The sequence below is a fragment of the Pleurodeles waltl genome, chromosome 10, assembly GCF_031143425.1.
Source record: "Pleurodeles waltl isolate 20211129_DDA chromosome 10, aPleWal1.hap1.20221129, whole genome shotgun sequence".
In the NCBI taxonomy this organism is placed as follows: domain Eukaryota; kingdom Metazoa; phylum Chordata; class Amphibia; order Caudata; family Salamandridae; genus Pleurodeles; species Pleurodeles waltl.
In genome coordinates, this window is record NC_090449.1 from 219,482,663 (window position 1) to 219,504,239 (window position 21,577).

The window sequence follows — 21,577 nt, forward strand, 5'->3', positions numbered from 1 at the left end:
TGCTCTCGTCGACAATGTCGTCGTCGTAGATTTTTCAGATGGCCTCTTAAAGACATGTTTCACCACAGGAGGTGGGGTTGGAGGCTCAGAAAAGGCTCTGTTGCTGCGCTCTGAGGAGACAGATCTTTCTTTAGAGTGTCTTTTAGAAGAAATAGAACTCCTGTGAGGAGAACTGGAAGGACTTCCAGCTTTAGAGGACACCTGTTTGGTCTTTTTATGAGTCTTTTTTGGAAGATCCTCTGAGTGGGGTTGAGGAGATCTGCCTCTTTTCTGTGGTTTTCTGGAGGAAGTTGTAGATTCCTCACTGTCCGAACCAGACACTGGATTAGATCTGGACTTCAACTTATGGAGCCAAATTAGTAGCCTACCCTCCCTGTCTTTGAGGGTTTTGTTAGAAAAGGTCCTTCAAACTTTGCAGTCTTTGGCCACATGGTCAGGGTAGGAGCAATAAATACAGTCCTTGTGTGGGTCCTCAAAGTAAAGTATTTTCTTCCCACAGGTCTTACAGGCTCTGAAAAGGCGGTTCTTCTCTTTATCAGACATGGTGAAATCTCCTCAAAATAGAGTTCCCTTAAGTAAAGTAAGAAGATGACACCTTACTTGCTGTAGGAAATCCTTTTTTTTAAAAAGGAAAATAGCAGAAATGAACTTCTCTGAAGTGTTGACTGAGCAGAGCTAAAAGGAGACTCCCTAGGACAACGTGCAGTAGAAAATCTGAGGGAAGGGAGCTCCCCTCAGGAGGGTTCTAGAGGGGAGGGGAAGTCTGATTGGCTGGGCCTTGCTTTGGTCCTTTTACTCATAGAGATAAGGAAAGGCTACTAAAGTGAAAGCCTTTAGGCCTTTTTTTCATTGCAGTAGCTTATATGTATAGCTGTTTTGATGTACCGGGGGCTCCCATCTCGATGACGGGGAAGGATTCAAGCATGTGAATCTATGAAAGTTCCAATACTGGAGTAAATTAATCTCTAAGCATTTAATACAAAGGCATTCTATTTTAAATTGAATAGATTTTCTTCCTGGTGCGGGTGGGGATGGAATAAAGGGCTTGTTTAGCTAGTATGCTATGAACACGATCATGGAAGGCCACAGCCAGACAGATAATCATGTTAAGGGCATGTTGGGTAATTTGGTTTGCACTTAAGATGAAAACCATGACAGTCATGGCCAAGAACGCCTTCATCTTATCCTAATGGCGCAATACTTTTAAAGGCTCCTAATCAGTTGTGCATTGATGATGGAAAGATGATTTTGTACTTAGAAATCACATTTGACACAAAGGGTTGAAAGCAGTTCCAGAGTATGCGCCCAGGCTGCCACTGGGTATGTAACCCTTACTGGACTCCAGAATGAAGTCAGCACTTCATCATACCTTGTACTGTATTCAAGGGAGCGGCGGAGGGTGGAGAAATAGGGGGTCATTATGACTTCAGGGGACGGAAAAGCCCCCTCCCCCACCGGCCCCATTACGAGTTCCCAGCTGGCCCAGCGGGAAACGGCCAACAGTATTGTCGTAATAGAGACAGCGGCAATGCTTTAGTGTGTAGGGTGCATGAGCACCTGTTGCAAAGTTCATTGTCTTCAAAGCAGACAGTGAACTTTGCGATGGGGCTGGCAAGTGGGGCCCCTGCACTGCCCATGCCAAGTGCATGGGCAGTGCAGTGGCCCCTCTGCACCCCGCTTCTGCCAGCCTTTACATGGCGGGGATACTGGCATGTAACCACTGGCAGAGAGTGGGGTAGTAGTCCCCAGGGTGGCGCTGTTTGCAGCACTACCCTGGGGGATTCGAACCGCCAGACCTTCCTCTGGATGAAAACCTTAGTGTCTTAAAGCAGGAAGAAAGAACCACACAACACAGTATTAGTGCCACTGACCTAATGTCTACATAAAATGTTTTAACATACATCAGATAGATACGAAAATGTGCCTTATTTTCCATAGTGCTCACAGTACAGATTACCTAGCCGTGGCTTTCCCTATGCGCATTTGGAGTCATGCATCTCTATTTTTTAGCTTTTGTCCTTTAGTTTCACTTTTTCTTTCTCTCTCTCCTCCCTACTCGTGTTTTGTGTGCATCTTTGTCTTCTCTTACATTGTCTGACCATTCAGGCACTATTGATACTTAACTATTAGAACAAGTTACTTACCTTCGGTAATGCCTTATCTGGTAGAGACTCTAGCTAGCCTTAGATTCCTTACCTTAGAACCATCCCCAGGCGTGACACTAGATCTGGAAATGTTTCACAAGCAGTATCCCTGCGTGCCTGTAGGTGACGTTGTTCAACTCTATGTGGTGTTGTCATCTGCAAAGGAAGTGATGTGCGTGGATCCTATATAGAGCCACCCCAGCACGACTTTCCATACCAGGAGCGTGGAGCCATGAACACTGACCACTGATGTGGAAACCTAGGGCCCTAAAATATGTAACAGCCCTGACCCTAGCAATCTTTTCGCAGAGCGGGGAAGATGGGTGGGTCAGTAAGGAATCTGCAAGTAGAGTCTCTACCAGATGAGGCTTTACCAAAATTAATTAACTTTGGCATCTGTTGGAGACTTCTAGCTGCCAAATTCCTTAACCTTAGAATATATATCCAAGCAAAACCTTCCCTACCAGTGAGTCTGCAACCATGATTTAAACCAGAAAGTCCTGCAGGACCGTTTGGGCAAAGTGCCCATCACCACCGACCTGACTGTCCAGTAGTGTTTGGTGAACGTGTGCAGCGAGACCCACGTTGCTGACTGGCAGATGTCCAGGACTGGAACTCTGCGTGCTAACGCTGTGGTCACAGCCTTTGCTCTGGTAGCATGAGCATGCAGACCCTCTGGGGGGGTAGCTTCTTGGCCAGTGCGTAGCAGATTTTAATGCAGAGCACGATCATCCAAGAAATTGTCCATTCCTCTACGCCTTTCCCTTTCTTGGTCCAAACATACCTCACAAACAGTTGATTGTCCACCCTGAACTGGTTTGTGCAGTCAAGGTAGAATGACAACGCTTTTTTCTGGGTCAAGCCAGTGGTGTCTCTCCTCTTTCTTGGAGCGATGAGGCGGAGCATAAATGGTAGGCAAAGCAATGGACTGGCCTACGTGGAAAATGGTGACTACCTTTGGCAAGAAGGATGCTCGAGTCCGAAAAAAGAGATGTAGGGAGGCTGAGGGGGCTGTGCTTGTAGCTCACTGACGCAGGGCAAACGTAAAGCAGTCTGATGGTGAGGAGCCTAGGAGGACAAGAATTAACTCTCTCTAAGGAAGTGCACATTAAGAAAGTAAGAACCAAATTAAGGTCCCATTGAGGCATATAAAAAAAACCTGGGGAAAACATGGTGTAGCCCTTTAAGATACCTATTCAAAATAGGGGACTTGAAGAGAGGGGGCTGATCACAGAAAGGCAGAGAAGGCGGATAAAGAACAGTTCAAAGTGCACAATGCAGAGCCCTGTTGGGCTAAGATAAGGATAAACAAACGAATATGAGAAAGGTGAGCAGATAAGCAATCAATCTGTTTCCCAGCACACAACTCTGCAACTTTATTCTAATTGCCGGAGTACACCGTCTTGGTGGAAGGACACCGGGCTGCAAAGTCAACATTGCAGACTTCGAGCAGAAGGTCAAACGCTGCCAACCGTCCCAGCTCAATATTCATGCATGAAGTCAGAGCATTGACAGGTTCGGGTAGAGATCCTTCCCTTACTGCTATGACAGGAGATCTTTCGAAGGGACAGCCTGATCAGAGGACCAATGGCCATGCTCAGCAACTCGGGATACCAAACGCTTTGAGCCCAGTCTGGAGCCACCGGAATGAAATAATTTTCAAATACGGGGCCCTGGGAGCAGAGTTTATAGCTTTTCATTGATTCCAGAAAATACTTCTCTATTGGGCAGATGATTTTGTTGGCCCTTCTGGAAGGGATAAAGTGTTACCCTGACTCCCAACAAGTTACACGTTGGACACATGAATATAGGAATATTCGAGGCTCTATATGGGAGTATTTGAAAGAAGAAGATGACCATCTAGCACCATGTCACCATCCGAAGTTAACTCTATGAATATGTAAACTAAGTAAAAACAAACTAAATAAGTATGTGAATACCCTGAGAAGAGTTTTGATGAAAAGGAGTTCAACAATGGGTTAAGAAATAAATATTGTCAGGTTATAATCCTAAACAAAATGAATTTGTAAAGCAGAAAGATGGTTATGTTACTCACCAGCAATCCACGCAATCTGAATTTACCCTCTTCATCTGTGATGGTATCTTCTCCATATATGCTGCAGTCCATTTGGCCCACTGCTTCCACTGAAATGCCTTGTTCTGGTTCCCCATTTAAGGAAGAAACAGTACCGTAGCAACTGAAAGAGGTTTTATAGATCGAAAATATTAAGGTTATTAAGGACACAAAAGTTTATTTTTAACTATGTAAGCAACATCCAGTTTGACAAGTACATCACGTGGATTTAGATTAAACAGTAAGTGCACAACAAGTTGGCTTTAGAATCCCGGATCCTCTATTGCTATTTGCTTATAGATATCAACTACTCTTCAATGAGTATACTGGCAAAGATTTGTATTTTTTAAGGCTTGACACCAAGATGTGATTGTCAATTATTCCACAGAATGTTGCAAAGTCTATTTAAAAAGTAATAGCCCATTAGCCACTAAAATAGTATCAATCTTCCTGAAGAAGGATTCATGGCCAGAAGTTTCGTGTGAATCAGTTGTGTGACCACAAGAAGCAAAAAATACGACAGAAATTTGGAGGCAATCATTTAGCATTCCTTGAGGAACTGAAGCTTAAACACTGCAATATACTTGTGCCATCTTCTCACCATCTGGCAAACAAGAGTACACCTGCTAACTCAGTTATCCTATATTTCTATTTCTTTATCAAACGCCTGGAACACAGTGGCCAGATGCCAAAGAGTAACACAAACCATTCTCGACGTAAGGGCTGGTGGACAAGTAATTACATTTTTATAACCAGGCATGTCCGGAATGCAGGCCAGTGCCTAATTTTAGGCTGTAAAGCAAATAGTTCAAGCGCCCAAAGATTTCCTTAGGAGCCCGCAGCTAAATGCTTGAGTTGCCAAATACCAATGCCGCATTGTTTTGACTCCACCCCCATCCCTCCATCTAACCCCACTATACACTTCCTGTGTCTATCTCACCGCTGTAGGGTCCTTCACATCTTTGCCTTCTTCATTTGTCACTATACTACTCCCTTCTTTTTGCCATTCTCTCGTGCGCCTGAGCAAATTCAGATCAAAAGGAAGTCCCGGACCCCAAAAGTGAGTGCTGGTGCACACCACCCGCAAAAACGGAGCACATTAAGAACTGATGCAGGGCCCTAAACTGACCGGTGGCCCTAGCGAGGCAGCACCATTTAATGCAGGGTCACGGGCAGGCACTCCGGAAGAGGTGTGCCAGCGCGCGGTTCTTCCTTTCATGGTGTCTGTGCTGCCCGCATTGTTCTGGGAAACAATGTCTGTCCGTAGTATTCCTGAAGGAGTGTTGCTGTTAGCCTATTAGCAGTGAGATGTTCCTATCTACATTTGAAAGGCTATGTCTGGACTCTCACCCACTGGGCTGTGTGACCCTCAAGAAACAGGACACAAATTCAGCAACGAAATTGTATTTGGCATTTTACTTGTTTATGAAATGCACTGACATCTCAGCATTCCGCTCTTTTCAGCCTGCAGTATAGTGCATTCTGGGGCTTGTATGTTTGCCTTAAAACTTTCTTTATGCGTTCAAAGTCCTAGAATGCAAAGTGATGGTGGCTAAAATACCAGAACTGTCGAAATATGTTATACATGACACAGAGCCAAGCGTCGGGTATGTTTTAGAATGTTACAAAGCCATCCAGTCTATTTTAAAATCTACTTGAAGGATAAAATCAAAAATTAATTGTTGACATATTTTGGGGGTGTTCACTCTTTCAAACATCATGTATTAAAACCTAATACCGAGCTTCAAACAAAACAAATGTACAACACTTACAGCAGGCCAGCTTTCCATAACACAAAGAATAGAGAAAGGGGAGGTGGATGCAACAGGTATAACACAAGTAGCTAAAACTTAACGGAGTGGATGAGTTAAATGACTGTCATCCACACAAGAAGCACAACACACTTAGAAGAAAGATCCACACCACCAACAGTATTACCATACATTCACGGATTTATCAGGTTGATGAAAACCTCCTACCCAGCATGGTATGGTTCAGCAGTGGCTCCCAGAATACCAGTGAAAGCCTCATTAAACTGGATTACAGGCTCCTGACTGGATTGGGCCAAACTCGGGCCCTCTGCCAGCATGTTCGTTTTGACTTCTTGAATGGGTAAGGTAAGGTCAAGCACCTCAGCCACCAGTCGAAAGACTGCTGGAAAGTAGGCAGACGCCTCAGTGGCCATAAGGTTAGGTGAGGAGAAACCAATGTCCGGAGAAGTGTCCAGACTAATGGCATCCTAGAGCTCGTCAAATAGGTTGCCACTGTCATCATACTGGTTATCAGGGTCACCATCAGTGTCTCTATCATCACAGTCTTGGGCATGGGGTCGGGCTCAGATCCGGCCTAATGCTGAGGTCCGGGCGGTAGGGCTTGGGGTTCTGAGTTCTGTAGGACTATCAGCTCCATGTCCAGCTTCGGTAATGCAGTTATGGGTGTTGATACTTCAGCAGGTAGAGTCAGCCTGACGACAAAGGTGGCAAAGAGTGTGGCAACGAGGGTGGAATCAGGTGGCACCGAGGCCAGAGTTCGCAGTACCAATTCCAAGTGCGATGGGCACTGGGGATTTCGAGGGAGAACCCACCATCAGTAAACCGAAGGAAGGTCTCATCTCATCTGTGAGCCTGAATGACATCCAGAAGGATTATGTAAGACGTCTCCCTGCTAATATTGATAGCAAGTCTTCTCCCACCATTTGATAGTGTGTAAGCAGTCTTCCCACTAATTGATAGTAAAGGCCAGATGTAGCAACTTCCGCATTTGCGATTCGGAAATTGAGAGTCTCTGCGACTCGCAATTTCCGAATTGCAAATGCAGATGCAGAACGGTGTCTCCGACGCCGTCTGCGACGCTGTAGCGTGTTGGGGAGCCCGCTTATCTTTCTCATTACAATGCAGTGATCTCCAAAAGAGTGCTGAGGCTGTTGTATACCTCAGTGTAATTATTTTCTGTGACTTGGTGGCATGGTTTATGTTGGTTCAGAAGCAATACTCTTCCTTGTGATTGAGTTTACTTGTATATAAGAATTAAATCTGTTCTCACTTTGCCATGTTTGGTATGCCTGATTAGTTCACTATGCGAATAATAAGGTAGTCACTCACCTATGAGAGCCTGGCATGCCTAGGGAGGAAGTGACAGTCATACAGGCCTTGGTTCAAATACTCCTCTGCTGGGCTATTTAAAACCCACCTATTAAAGATCACTTCTATTCTGCTATCGCTGTTTTAAAAGGCGTTTTACAGAAGTCTAGTTTGTAAAACCATACCCTGTAAATGCTCTTGAAGAGTATATGCCAGACATATGATGAAAGCAGTATTTAGCAGTAGGTTTTATTATTCGCACCAGCAACCCATATTTAAAAAACTGATGATTTTCAATCAACTCAAATGGATAGTTCGTTTTTGGTTAGTACCCATATATACCCTGGGGTATATTTATTTTGTTCAGCTGTGTAATTTTCAAAGCATATATCTTCAAGAGCACTATGATCTGGGGAAGCACTCAGTTTTATTTCATGATCTTAGAAATGTGAACCATCGCATCTGAAATATCCGATCTATTTCGAGATCAACTGATTCTTTGATGTGAAAGAATAGTTGTACTGGAATACCTGAATTTGTCCAACAGAAGCAGAATTTTACGACAGCATCTACTTATAAAAATGCCGCAACGTTTGGTCTTTTGGCTGCACCTAGCCGCACTATTGTGCGCCCTTCATGGGTGCCTATTTTTCCACCACTGTCACTCGGCTCAGCTTGTGGTGAAGGCTTCCTATTTTCTTATATGCTATTTTACTTTTCAGAACCCCCACAGCATCTGCCAAGGACGAATTAAACTAAATGCTAGATTGTGCCCAACATTTGTACCCATAGGTAAGCCATTCCGATAACAGCTCATAGGGTCACCCTTTAGGATCTGCTCAGTGATGAACTCTCTTGGGTACTAACTTCCAGGATTTTATGGCTGCATTTTATTCCGTTTTGTACTTACCATCAGCAATCTGTCCCAAAGTTATTTTACCAACAGTTAGTATTTGTATTTTCCCCTTTTGTGATTGCGTTGTTATATCACCAGTGGTAATTCCTAGCACACTTTCATTCTTGAGGTCCTAAATGCCTCATGAAAGAATCTGATGCTTTGGCATCTACATTGACTCCAAAGCCTTCTTCAGCAGGCTCGGAGGCTTTAGTGCTGTCAGTGAAGTCAAAACACAGTGATCGCTCACATTCTGAGTTTACACGTTCAGGACGCTCGTGATTCCATACTCAAGGCCAATACATCGCCCTCAGTCTTTGATCCTGAACCAGATGGTGATGACGACAGAGGTTATGATGAAACTTTAAGCAACACGTTACACTTACGGGAGTTGCAAATACTTCCGAGCACAATCATTGAATGTTTGATACTTGGCAACCTTCTCATAAAATATTTTCCCTACACTTGATCACTTGCCTGAACAAGGAACACAAGCTTTGTTTAATTCACTCATTGCTGAGACTTTTATTACCAGGAAATCGGTACAATTCCAGATGCGGTAGCAATGCCTGCTGCACGGTAAAGAACTACCAACCCCACTTCAACTACTGTCCTTCCACTCGAGGAGCAACAGAGATCTTTTCAGTGGGGATGTGTAGCGTGTGTTCCTCAGGGGCACTTTCTTTAAAGGAAAAATACTAGAGCTAGTCTCTGCAAATATGCTAGATCGGGGGTCACCAACATTTTGGTAATAACAGCTATTCATGTTCAATGAAAATATCCACAGACTACTAATATTATTAGTGCTGTAATTGAGTCCACATATGACAAGATTATATCAGCGGCCACTATGTGCAAGATTTACCAGCAGGGATCACCTCAGAACATCAGGCATGATTGCAATCAGTAATGGCTTTGTTAATTTGCAATAGGTAATGCATGCAAGCAGAGCAGCAGTGCTCCTGGAACGAAAGTAATAATATTACGTAATACTTCTCCACACCTGATGTATTACTCAAAATCACTATATATTTCGTTTGGAAATACAACCATTGTTCTTCAAACATCAATTTATGAGTTTTGAAAGTACAAACATTTTCATCTTGAATGCACAATTTTGGCACTCATAACTTAATTCAACCTGGCAAAAGGGCACAGTTAGTAGGCTGGAAAGTACACAGGAGAGCTACTTACAGGTAGCTGGAGAGCGGTCAGTAGCTCATGAGCAACTCATTGGAAAAGCCTGTGCTAGATGATGGATACATTGTGACAAAAAAGAATTTCAATTTTATTGAAAAATAAAAATTACATTTACTGCCACTTTGCAGTTTGTGGTTTTTTTTTAAGATAGAGTAGGCATCTAGAGGAACAGTTTAAGCATACTCAGTGCTTAAGCATGCACAGTTTTTCCTGGTGAAATTTCAGCGGATTAGTGGGAGTGACCATATGCGCGCTCCAAGAAACACGTTGCCAGAATGCACGCCTCACTACCAGTGCCAGGACACACTACTGCAACATTCTAATTGTCTCAGTAAAACAACATACTGTAGTCTCCATTCATACCAATACCCAAAGACTTAACAGAGACCTTCATTAACAGAGTATGTGGATGGCTGGATTAAGAGGGACTTTAAGATTAATACAATTATAAATATAGTTAGTCACACTTTCAACAATCAACTTCCCTTTCCTCACATGAATAAAACAATTGAAAGAAATTACTATAAAGTTTCAGGGAAACATCACAAAACGATTTCAGCTCAAATATTAATGTTTTCAGCATGATTTACTCTAACAAGAGTACAATATCATGCATGTTCATGGAACACGATAAGTAAGGGAAAGCATGAGCAGTTACTTGGGTGCTAACTAGTTCCAGTGATACCTATCACTAAAACAAACACTGTTACTAAAGCAGCACGTACTTTCATGCCCTCTAGCGGGAGAAACATGAAAACATATTTCCCTGTTAAAGAAATCTGATTTAAGTACCACCAACAACAACAAGCATTTGCAATGGGTCTTGCATTTGCTTGAGTTACAGCTATTAGCGTTGTGAATTCCTAACTGAACTTTTCTTGCCACATAAATTGAAAATGAAAAGTAAAACAGATGACATAAGCAAGCAGATGCAAAGTGCCATGGCCGCCATGAGCGCAAGAATTATTGGCTCCCTGCTTGAATGTCTAGAAAGGATCGCGACTGGGATGAAAGGCAAACCGGAGGAGGGGCCATCACATGTTGTAACAGGAGGAAGCGTGACAGTGTGATGGGCAACACAAATGTTCACTCAGTGAAATCGCCTGGTAGTTAACCGAGCACACAAAGGAGGGACTTCAGCTTCTGTCCTGTCTTCCCACTGACACTCTGGTGCTGACCCAAGTGTCCGCAACCTCAGCAAGATCCTGGGATCAGTCAGCTTGCTATCCACCAAGTGTTCGCGCAGCTCTGTAAAACAACTATCAAGCATACAGCCCATCAAAATCATTCACATTGCTGCCCTTCACCAAGCCTTGACTGCCTTAACAGCATAATCTGAAAAATCTACCCAGGTTTGTGTGTGGAGTTTGCGACTAGCCCTGAATTGTTTTCTGTATTTCTCAGGTGTCAGACCAAACTTCTTGACTAAGATGGCTTTCATGGCAGGGTAGCTGGTCTGATTTCCCCCATCTCTAAAGTAAGAAAGGTGTCCCTCCCCACTGGGGGCATGTACTTATACAGATTACCTCCACCGAACTCCTCTGGGACCTTGGATGCTCTTAAAGCCACTTCGTAGGCTGCCACCACTTATCTATGTTACCCCCCACACCAAAACTGGGCACCACATCTTTAGGGATGTGGACTCTAGACTCCCTTGAAGCCACTGCTGGTATGCTGCCATAATTTCCATTGCTGGACCCTACTTCCAGGGCTCCTATTCCCAGCTCTCTCGAAATGAGCTCATGGGCCAACTTCTTCTCCTCAAAAGCCAGTTTTCTCTCCTTGCAGGCCTGCTCCAATCTGGCAAGTTCTAGTCTGAGTTTTCTCTCCCACCTCCTGTCTGCCAGCTCCTCTGGTGACAGGTTCCTGGAGGAGACACTGCTCCCTGGTCTGGAAACCACTCTTGCTCCTGGCAAACTGTTGGCCTTTTCCACAGGTGGTTCCCCTTCCTCATGGGAATCCGAGATCAGGTCATTCTCCTCCTCAGGGATTTCCTGCTCCTCCTCTGGGATGTTTTCACCTGAAACGTGGGCATCCGTTCAGGCCCTCAAAGCCTTCTGTAGTACCATCTTCCTGGTAACACCCTTTGTAGACACTTGAAAGTCCTTGCAGAAATCCTTTAGCTATTGCACAGTATAAGATTCTAACCTGGTTGGCTCAAAGTCAACTACTGCAGGTTCAAATACGGCTTCTCCAGAGCAATACATGATTAAGCACAAAAAAGCCAATTAGGGAGAAATGAAAAAATGTAAAAAGGAAAAATGCCATCTGGTACAGGTCAGGCAAAATAGGAAGAGTAGGTCGGTCTATAGAGTTGTAGTGTACACAGTCACTATGTGGTATTGCACAAACACAAGTCCTACCCTCACAGCTGATCACCAATGTTAGAAATAGGGTTTCTGGTTGGCTTGGGTAGGGATCAGCAGGCAGCAGGGCAGCACAACAGAACAGAGCAGCAGGTCCTGGGAACAGTCAGGTCTAGCAAGGTGGCGATTCTGGCACACAGCAGCCTTTACTCCAGCAAGGTTTACTTGGGTCCAGAAGTGTCTGACTTGAGTGGGTAAAGGGACCCAGTACTTACACAGACAAGTGCCTTTGATGTGGGGGGGTGACTACAAAAGAGTTCTTGTGAAGTGCACGGGTCCCCCTTTCAGGTCAGCCTTGGCTCCAGACTGTCAGTGAGGGTTAATCAGCCCATTTTGTGAGGACTCTAGTCAGTACCCTTTGAAATGTAAGTGTGAGTCCCTCCAAACCTCATCCCCAGGAAGACCCATAAGTATGCAGATGAATACAGGTGTAGCTGAGTATCCTGTGTTGTGGGTGTTTGAAGTGTAGTTGTAACCTAGCCCAAATCAGACATGTATTGGAGATTTGCTGTAGGCACACAGGGCAGAGAGTGCAGAGAAGTGACCACTTTCTAAAAGTAAAATTTCTAAAATAGCAATAATAAATCTTAATTTACCAGTAAAGAGGACTTATTATTACAATTCCAATGGCACTTAACATGATACAGCTACTCTTCTCAGATCAGGAATTACAGCTTAAAGTTTTTATAAGGAATTCCAAATGCTGGCCTATGACAGAGGAATGCCTCACAGTAATGAAAAATCAATTTAGGAGTATTTCATCACTAGGACATGAAAACCTAAAGGTATATGTTGTGCCTTTTGCTTACATGGCACCCTGCCCTATGGGCTACCTATGGCCTACCTTAGAGGTGATGTACATGTAGGAAAATTGGAGTTCAGGGCTTGGCAAGAGGTTTTAGATGGCAAGTCGGGGTGACATTGGGACTGCACACGTAGGCTGAGCACTGGCAGGCCTAAGACATGTTTACAGAGCTAAATTCTTTAGACACAAAATGGGGCTCAAGGCGATTCGTGCCACTCTAAGGTTGATTGTATTGAAAATGTCACTTACCCAGTGTACATCTGTTCGTGGCATCAGTCGCAGTAGATTCGCATGTTCTGCAATAGCTCGCCATCTGGAGTTGGGCCGGAGTGTTACAAGTTGTTTTTCTTCGAAGAAGTCTTTCGAGTCACGGGACCGAGTGACTCCTCCTTTTGTCTCCATTGCGCATGGGCGTCGACTCCATCTTCGATTGTTTTTCCCCGCAGAGGGTGAGGTAGGAGTTGAATTGTAGTAATAGTGCCCATGCAATGGAGTGACTAAGTATGCACCTATTTAAGGTTGAGATGATACATATATAAATAATTGAAGGTAACTTCCAAACTGCTACAGGCTCCCGGGGAGGCGGGTGGGCACATGCGAATCTACTGCGACTGATGCCACGAACAGATGTACACTGGGTAAGTGACATTTTCAGTTCGATGGCATCTGTCGCTGTAGATACGCATGTTCTGCATAGACTAGTAAGCAGTTATTTCCCCAAAAGCGGTGGATCAGCCTGTAGGAGTGGAAGTAGTCTGAAATAATGTCCTTAATACGGCTTGACCTACTGTGGCTTGTTGTGCGGATAACACGTCTACACAGTAGTGCTTGGTGAATGTGTGAGGCGTAGACCATGTGGCTGCCTTACATATTTCTTGCATTGGGATGTTTCCTAGAAAGGCCATGGTAGCACCTTTCTTTCTGGTTGAGTGTGCCCTTGGTGTAATGGGCAGCTGTCGTTTAGCTTTAAGGTAGCAGATTTGGATGCATTTAACTATCCATCTGGCTATACCTTGTTTTGAAATTGGGTTTCCTGCATGAGGTTTTTGAAATGCAATAAAGAGTTGTTTAGTCTTTCTGATGTTTTTTGTTCTGTCAATGTAATACATCAATGCTCTTTTGACATCTAATGTATGTAGTGCCCTTTCAGCTACGGTATCTGGCTGTGGAAAGAACACTGGAAGTTCCACTGTTTGATTTAGATGGAACGGTGAAATAACCTTTGGCAAAAATTTAGGATTGGTCCTTAGGACGACTTTATTTTTGTGTAGTTGTATAAAAGGTTCCTGTATAGTAAACGCCTGAATCTCGCTTACTCTTCTCAGGGAAGTAATGGCGATGAGAAATGCCACCTTCCAGGTTAGGAACTGTATGTCGCAGGAGTGCATGGGTTCAAAAGGTGGACCCATAAGTCTAGTTAGGACAACATTTAGGTTCCATGAAGGAACAGGTAGTGTTCTTGGTGGTATAATTCTCCTAAGGCCCTCCATGAATGCTTTAATGACTGGTATTTTATATAGGGAAGTTGAATAGGTAGTCTGCAGGTATGCAGATATTGCTGCAAGGTGAATCTTAATGGAAGAGAAAGCTAGGTTAGATTTTTGTAAGTGAAGCAAGTAACCCACTACATGTTCTGGAGTTGTGTGTAATGGTTGTATTTGATTAATATGGCAGTAGCAAACAAACCTCTTCCATTTACTTGCATAGCAGTGCCTGGTGGATGGCCTTCTTGCTTGTTTTATGACTTCCATACATTCTTGGGTAAGTTGTAAGTGCCCGAATTCTAGGATTTCAGGAGCCAGATTGCTAGATTCAGCGATGCTGGATCTGGGTGTCTGATCTTTTGGTTGTGCTGTGTCAACAGATCTGGCCTGTTGGGCAATTTGATGCAGGGTACCACTGATAGGTCTAGCAGCGTTGTGTACCAGGGTTGCCTTGCCCAAGTTGGTGCTATCAATATGAGTTTGAGTTTGCTTTGACTGAGTTTGTTTACCAGGTAAGGAAGGAGAGGGAGAGGAGGAAAAGCGTAAGCAAATATCCCTGACCAGTTCATCCATAGGGCATTGCCTTGGGATTGTTTGTGTGGGTATCTGGATGCGAAGTTTTGGCATTTTGCGTTCTCCCTTGTCGCAAACAAGTCTATCTGAGGTGTTCCCCAGAGTTTGAAATAAGTGTTCAGAATTTGGGGGTGAATTTCCCATTCGTGGACCTGTTGGTGATCTCGAGAGAGATTGTCTGCGAGTTGATTTTGTATCCCTGGTATAAACTGTGCAATTAGGCGAATTTGGTTGTGAATTGCCCAATGCCAAATTTTTTGTGCTAGCAGGCTTAACTGCGTGGAGTGCGTCCCCCCCTGCTTGTTTAGATAATACATTGTTGTCATGTTGTCTGTTTTGACGAGAATGTATTTGTGAACTATTATTGGTTGGAAAGCTTTTAGTGCTTGAAAAACTGCTAGAAGTTCTAGGTGATTGATATGCAGTTTTGTTTGATGTACGTTCCATTGTCCTTGTATGCTGTGTTGATCGAGGTGTGCTCCCCACCCTGTCATGGAAGCATCTGCTGTTATTACGTATTGTGGCACTGGGTCTTGGAAAGGCCGCCCCTTGTTTAAATTTATGTTGTTCCACCACAGAAGCGAGAGGTAAGTTTGGCGGTCTATTAACACCAGATCTAGAAGGTGACCCTGTGCTTGAGACCACTGTGATGCTAGGCATTGTTGTAAGGGCCTCATGTGCAGTCTTGCGTTTGGGACAATGGCTATGCATGATGACATCATGCCTAGGAGTTGTAATACCATCTTTGCCTGTATCTTTTGTGTTGGATACATGCGTTGTATGATGGTGTTGAAATTTTGAATTCTTTGTGGACTTGGAGTGGCTACTCCTTTTGATGTGTCTATTATGGCTCCCAGGTATTGTTGTACCTTGCGTGGCAGAATTTTGGATTTTGTGAAATTGACGGTGAACCCTAGTTTGAAGAGGGTTTGTATGATATGATTTGTGTGATTTGAGCACTCTATTAACGAATGGGCCTTGATTAGCCAGTCGTCTAGATATGGGAACACATGTATTTGCTGCCTTCTTATGTGTGCTGCGACTACCGCTAGACATTTGGTAAAGACTCTTGGTGCGGTTGTTAATCCGAAAGGCAGTACCTTGAATTGGTAATGCATTCCTTTGAATACAAACCTTAGGTATTTCCTGTGCGATGGGTGTATTGGTATATGGAAATAAGCATCCTTGAGGTCTAAAGTTGCCATGTAGTCGTGCAGTTTTAGCAATGGCAATACTTCTTGTAGTGTGACCATGTGGAAGTGGTCTGATTTGATGAAAGTGTTCACTACTCTGAGGTCTAGGATTGGTCTCAGTGTTTTGTCCTTCTTTGGTATCAGAAAGTACAGTGAGTAAACTCCTGTGTTTATTTGTGTGTTTGGCACTAATTCGATTGCATTCTTTTGCAATAGTGCCTGCACTTCTATCTCCAGGAGATTGGAATGGTGTGTTGTTAAATTTTGTGCTTTTGGTGGTATGTTTGGAGGGAATTGTAGAAATTCTATGCAATAACCATGTTGGATAATTGCTAGAACCCAAGTGTCTGTAGTGATTTCCTCCCATGCATTGTAATAATGACCTATTCTTCCCCCTACTGGTGTTGTGTGGAGGGGGTGAGTGACCTGTGAGTCACTGTTTAGTAGTAGGGGCTTTGGGGCTTTGAAATCTTCCTCTATTTCTAGGGAATTGCCCTCCTCTATATTGTCCCCGAAAACCTCCTCTATACTGTCCCTGGTAACTGGACGGTGTGGCTTGTGAGGTGCTGGCTTGTGTGCTTTGACCTCGAAACCCCCCTCGAAAGGGCGTTTTACGGAATGTGCTGTAATTCCCTCTGCTCTGCGGGGAGTAGAGTGCGCCCATGGCTTTGGCAGTGTCCGTATCTTTTTTGAGTTTCTCAATCGCTGTGTCCACTTCTGGACCGAACAGTTCTTTTTCATTAAAAGGCATATTGAGAACTGCTTGCTGAATCTCTGGTTTAAATCCAGACGTTCGGAGCCATGCATGCCTTCTGATAGTTACGGATGTATTAATTGTCCGTGCAGCTGTATCTGCAGCGTCCATGGAGGAGCGGATCTGGTTGTTGGAAATGGTCTGTCCCTCCTCAACCACTTGTTTTGCCCTATTTTGTAAGTCCTTGGGCAGATGATCAATGAGATGTTGCATCTCGTCCCAGTGGGCTCTGTCATAGCGCGCAAGTAGTGCCTGTGAGTTCGCGATGCGCCACTGGTTTGCAGCTTGTGCTGCGACTCTTTTACCAGCTGCATCGAACTTGCGGCTTTCTTTATCTGGGGGTGGTGCATCTCCAGATGTGTGAGAGTTGGCCCTTTTCCTAGCTGCTCCTACAACGACAGAGTCTGGTGGCAGCTGTGTAGTGATGAAAGCCGGGTCTGTAGGAGGCGCCTTATACTTTTTTTCCACCCTTGGTGTGATTGCCCTACTTTTGGCCGGCTCCTTAAAGATGTCTTTTGCGTGCCGGAGCATACCAGGGAGCATAGGCAGGCTTTGGTAGGAGCTGTGGGTGGAGGAGAGTGTGTTAAACAAGAAATCATCCTCGACTTGTTCTGAGTGGAGGCTTACGTTGTGAAATTGTGCTGCTCTAGCCACCACTTGAGAATATGCGGTGCTGTCTTCTGGTGGAGATGGCTTTGTAGGGTATGCCTCCGGACTGTTATCTGACACTGGGGCGTCGTATAGGTCCCATGCGTCCTGATCTTGGTCACCCTGGCTCATGGTGGTGTGAGCTGGGGAGTGTGATGGAGTTTGTGCTGGTGAGACGTTAATCACAGGCGGAGGAGAGGGTGGTGGGGTAACTCTTTTCACCACTTTTGGTTGTGGTGTTTGTTCCGTCTGGAACTCCAACCTTCTCTTTCTCCTAATGGGGGGAAGGGTGCTTATTTTTCCTGTCCCCTGCTGTATGAAGATACGCTTTTGCGTATGGTCCACATCAGTTGCTTGCAGCTCTTCCTCAAACCTATGCTTCTGCATTTGGGAGGTTAGCGAGTGCTCTTCTGTATAAGAGCCTGAAGCTGGGTCGCTTGCAGTTTGTTTCGGCATCGAAACCCTGTCTGCGTGTTTTTTCGGCTCTGAGGTGACTCTTTTCTTTTTCGGGGCCGAAACCTCTCGGCGTCGATCTGTTTCGGTGCCGCTGTCTCGGCGTCGAGCAGTGTCGGCACCGGCATCTCGGTGTCGAGGCTTGTCTCCAGCACTTTCTCGGTCCCGAGAAGGCTGCGTGCCGGTGTCTCGACCGGAGTCGGACGATCTCGGCACTGTGTGGGCCTTTTTCGGTGCCGACGGGCGGTCACCGAATTTATGGGTGGAGCCATGGCCTGGTGGCAGTGGCGTCCCCTGGGCCTTGTAAATGTTCTTCTGAGTGGATTTCGACGTCTTACTCACGGTTTGTGTATCGTCGAATCCTTCGGAGTCCGAGTCTTGGATCGAGAAGGTACCTTCTTCTTCCTGTTCCTCGAACTCCTGTTGGGCTGTCGGTGCGGACGCCATCTGAAGTCTTCTGGCTCGACGGTCTCGGAGTGTTTTTCGGGACCGGAACGCACGACAGGCCTCGCAGGTGTCTTCGCTGTGCTCAGGTGACAGGCACAGGTTGCAGACCAAGTGTTGGTCTGTGTAAGGGTACTTATTGTGGCATTTGGGGCAGAAACGGAACGGGGTCTGTTCCATCGGCGTTCTTCAGCACGCGGTCGGGCCGACCAGGCCCTGACGGAGGATCAAAAAACTACCCCGAAGGGCACCGGAGCTCTTCGATCTTCGATGCGGTGTGGAATCTAAGTACGCCGATCCCGAACGCAACAATACCGACGAAAATCTTCCGAAATTAGCTAATTTTCCGTTCCGAAACTCGGAGCGACAGGAACACGTCCGAACCCGATGGCGGAAAAAAAACAATCGAAGATGGAGTCCACGCCCATGCGCAATGGAGACAAAAGGAGGAGTCACTCGGTCCCGTGACTCGAAAGACTTCTTCGAAGAAAAACAACTTGTAACACTCCGGCCCAACACCAGATGGCGAGCTATTGCAGAACATGCGTATCTACAGCGACAGATGCCATCGAACATATAAATACTAATGTACTCGGTGCTCAGGTCTGAAGGACCAACCCCCTAGGCCTCAAAAAGACCAGAAAACTGGTTTGAAAATTGAAATAGAGGACACAGAACTCAATTATATTTGGAAAAAAGCAAATACTTTATCTTCCTAAACTCATAATGTAAATCATAGATCATATAGTTCCATAGTCAGATCTTGTTAAAATGATCGTGTTTTATTTATTCATATCAGAAGTCGAACATTCATAGCCTCATGTGGAAATCTGAGCATTCATAGCTATGAAAAGAGCAATTTATTAAGGAGGCAGACACACAGTGGTGCCATCAATGGTTACTATTAGGACAAAAAGTTCTAACAGTCAGTACCAATCAATCCGTATTTGTTGAGCACAGTAAAGGTATCTGGGCGCTGGGGTGCGAGTTCTCTGTCAAAAAGTCAGGTTCTGAGTTTCTTCTTGAAGTCTGCAACAGAGGGAGCTGTTTGAAGGTGAAGGGGAAGGTCATTCCCGGTCTTGTCAGAGATGTAAGAGAAGGAACGGCCACTGCTGCGGCTTCAACAGACGCTGGGTGTGTGCGCAATGGCTAGTGAGGAGAGCAGGTGTCTGGCAGTTTGATAGAAGTTCAGTCAGTGGCTGATGTAAGCCAGTCCTTGATTGTGTAAGGCCTTGTAGGCATACGTGAGGATCTCAAATTTCCATCTCTTCTGGATGTGGAGCCAATGGAGGTTTCTGAGGTGGGGGGTGATGTGGGTCCTCTTGGGGAGGTCCAGGATAAGTCGGGCTGCAGCATTCTGTATGGTCTGGAGTCTTTTGAGAAGTTGGGTGGGGATGCTGGAGTAGAGTGTGTTGCTGTAGTCGAGGCAGCTGGTGATGATCTTTCCGGTGTTGATTGGGAATTGGGATCCATCTGAACGTTATGCGGCGCATGCGGTGGGTGTGGAAGCAGGAGGAGGTGACTGCGTTGATCTGTTGCTTCATGGTCAGTTTGAGGTCGAGGATGATGTTGAGGTAGCGTGTGTGGTCTGCCTGTGCGGCTGTATTTCAGAGTTTAGCTGGCCACTAGCTGTGGTCCCATGTGTTTTTCCCAAAGATCAGTACTTTTGTCTTGCCAGAAGAGATTAATTAGTAGCTACTATCCAATCTAGTAAGACTAATGATCTCAGGGCATAGTCACTTTATCAAAGTTATCATTAGAGAGAAGTGTATCAGGAATTCTATGCTTTGTGGAGAGTGAAACATGAAGTTTAACACTCAATGTGTCAATCTGCAATAAAACTTCTGGAAATAGCAAAACTCCAAAGATCCCATTTCTCCACCATAACTATATATGAGCCTGATTCCAGAAGCATTAAGAGGCAATTAACAGTGGTGGAAGAAATGCACCAGTCAACCAACTTCTCAATATGCTCCGCCTTCTTTTCAGATGGGTACCTTGACATGTCCTACTTTTGAGGCTTATGCATGTTCTCACAATCCTCTGAAGTTATAGGCCAGAGTCACTGCTTGGAAGAAAAACCTGATGCTGCAATACTTTAAATAGCTTGGAAACAGCATTATTAGAGGTGCCCCTATGGCAATGCGTTACACTAATGATAAAGGGCTCTTTCTTTCTAAGAAGTACACTGAAGAACATTTGCAATACTTAGTGCTGATTTGCAATAGGGTCAGTATTACAGATTTTTCTTGGCCTGGTCACAGAGTGTCCCATCACAAAAATAACTGTGACAGTGTCCTGGACAGCTCAAAGTCGCACCTCCACCTCTGAAGTCTAGGCAAAAACAGAATATGGACTTAAGTGAACCCAAACAGTCTTGTCTTGAAATCAATAATAACCTAGGAGGATGTGGTTGAACAATTTATGACAATCACTGAAATCTGTCTCACTGGGAATGTGACAAACAAGGAACCACTCACACATCAAAAAGACTGAAGTAATCTTAATAGCCATTAAATGGCAATCACAGTGGAAATGACAATCTGAAATAGCCACTGATTGGTATTGGTCTGTCTTCTGTAGTGACTTTCACTACATTACACAATACAAGAAAACTTAACTGTGCTATACAAAAATGTAGAATCTGAGATGTAATGGCTGTCTTTACATGGCTACCCACTAATACCGGTGTACCCCTCTTCAATTTACACTACCATGCTATGTGAATATCATTATTAGTAAGTGGCTTAAGTGACTGATGGTAGAAATACTATCCTAATGCAACCAGGTACAGCTTTCAAGTACTATATCCTTTAACCAGGAATAATAAGCACAAAACAATTGGAGTTTTTACCAAGATAATGCAGAAAAATCTAAATGGGGTTCCAAAATTACTTTCTGTGTCCGCTCTTCCTCAACTACCGCACACACCTTCTTCTCACCTTCAACAAATGTGACATGATGTTAGCAAATGAATTATGAAGAGGACATTAATTCACACTTTTCTTTTTAGGTCTAATAATAAAGTGATTATTTGTCAACTCACCTGTATGCTGTTCTGTAACCTGTGATTGTCAATTTCAAGTTCTGACCTTCCTCGACTTCAATCATCTGAGATGATGGCTCAAAGCGGAATTCTTTCATCATGGGTTTAAAATAATATTGACCAGGGCTCTGAAAAGGAAAAAATACAACATATGTTGGAAATGCAGTTCTGCCAAAGAACATTATCAGAAATATGAAATCTCATTTCACCTGCTATCCTTCCTAACACATACGCAAGGGGAAAGAAAAACTACAGAATTATTCCTTCAGCCAGAAATGACACGTTTTATATTTAAGTGCCACATAATGTCACAATTTAAAGGAAGGCAAACTTTGAGTAAAGAAATTAGCCACTGGTGATATGTGTGAGTAAGTTACCAAAAACATGATAAACAAAATAAAATAAGATGTTTTGTGTA

General features: G+C 44.4%; 1 protein-coding gene across 1 annotated transcript in view; it reads right to left on the reverse strand.

Moving 5' to 3' along the window:
- Window positions 1-21,577, reverse strand: part of LOC138261343 (BOS complex subunit NOMO1-like) — a 369,916-nt gene that overhangs the window by 80,834 nt on the left and 267,505 nt on the right. Inside the window, exons 24-25 of the mRNA XM_069210191.1 lie at window positions 21,160-21,287; window positions 4,201-4,342 (exon numbers count right to left, since the gene is read on the reverse strand). Coding sequence (XP_069066292.1) covers window positions 4,201-4,342; window positions 21,160-21,287 — 270 coding nt within the window. The remainder of the gene's footprint in view (window positions 1-4,200; window positions 4,343-21,159; window positions 21,288-21,577) is intronic.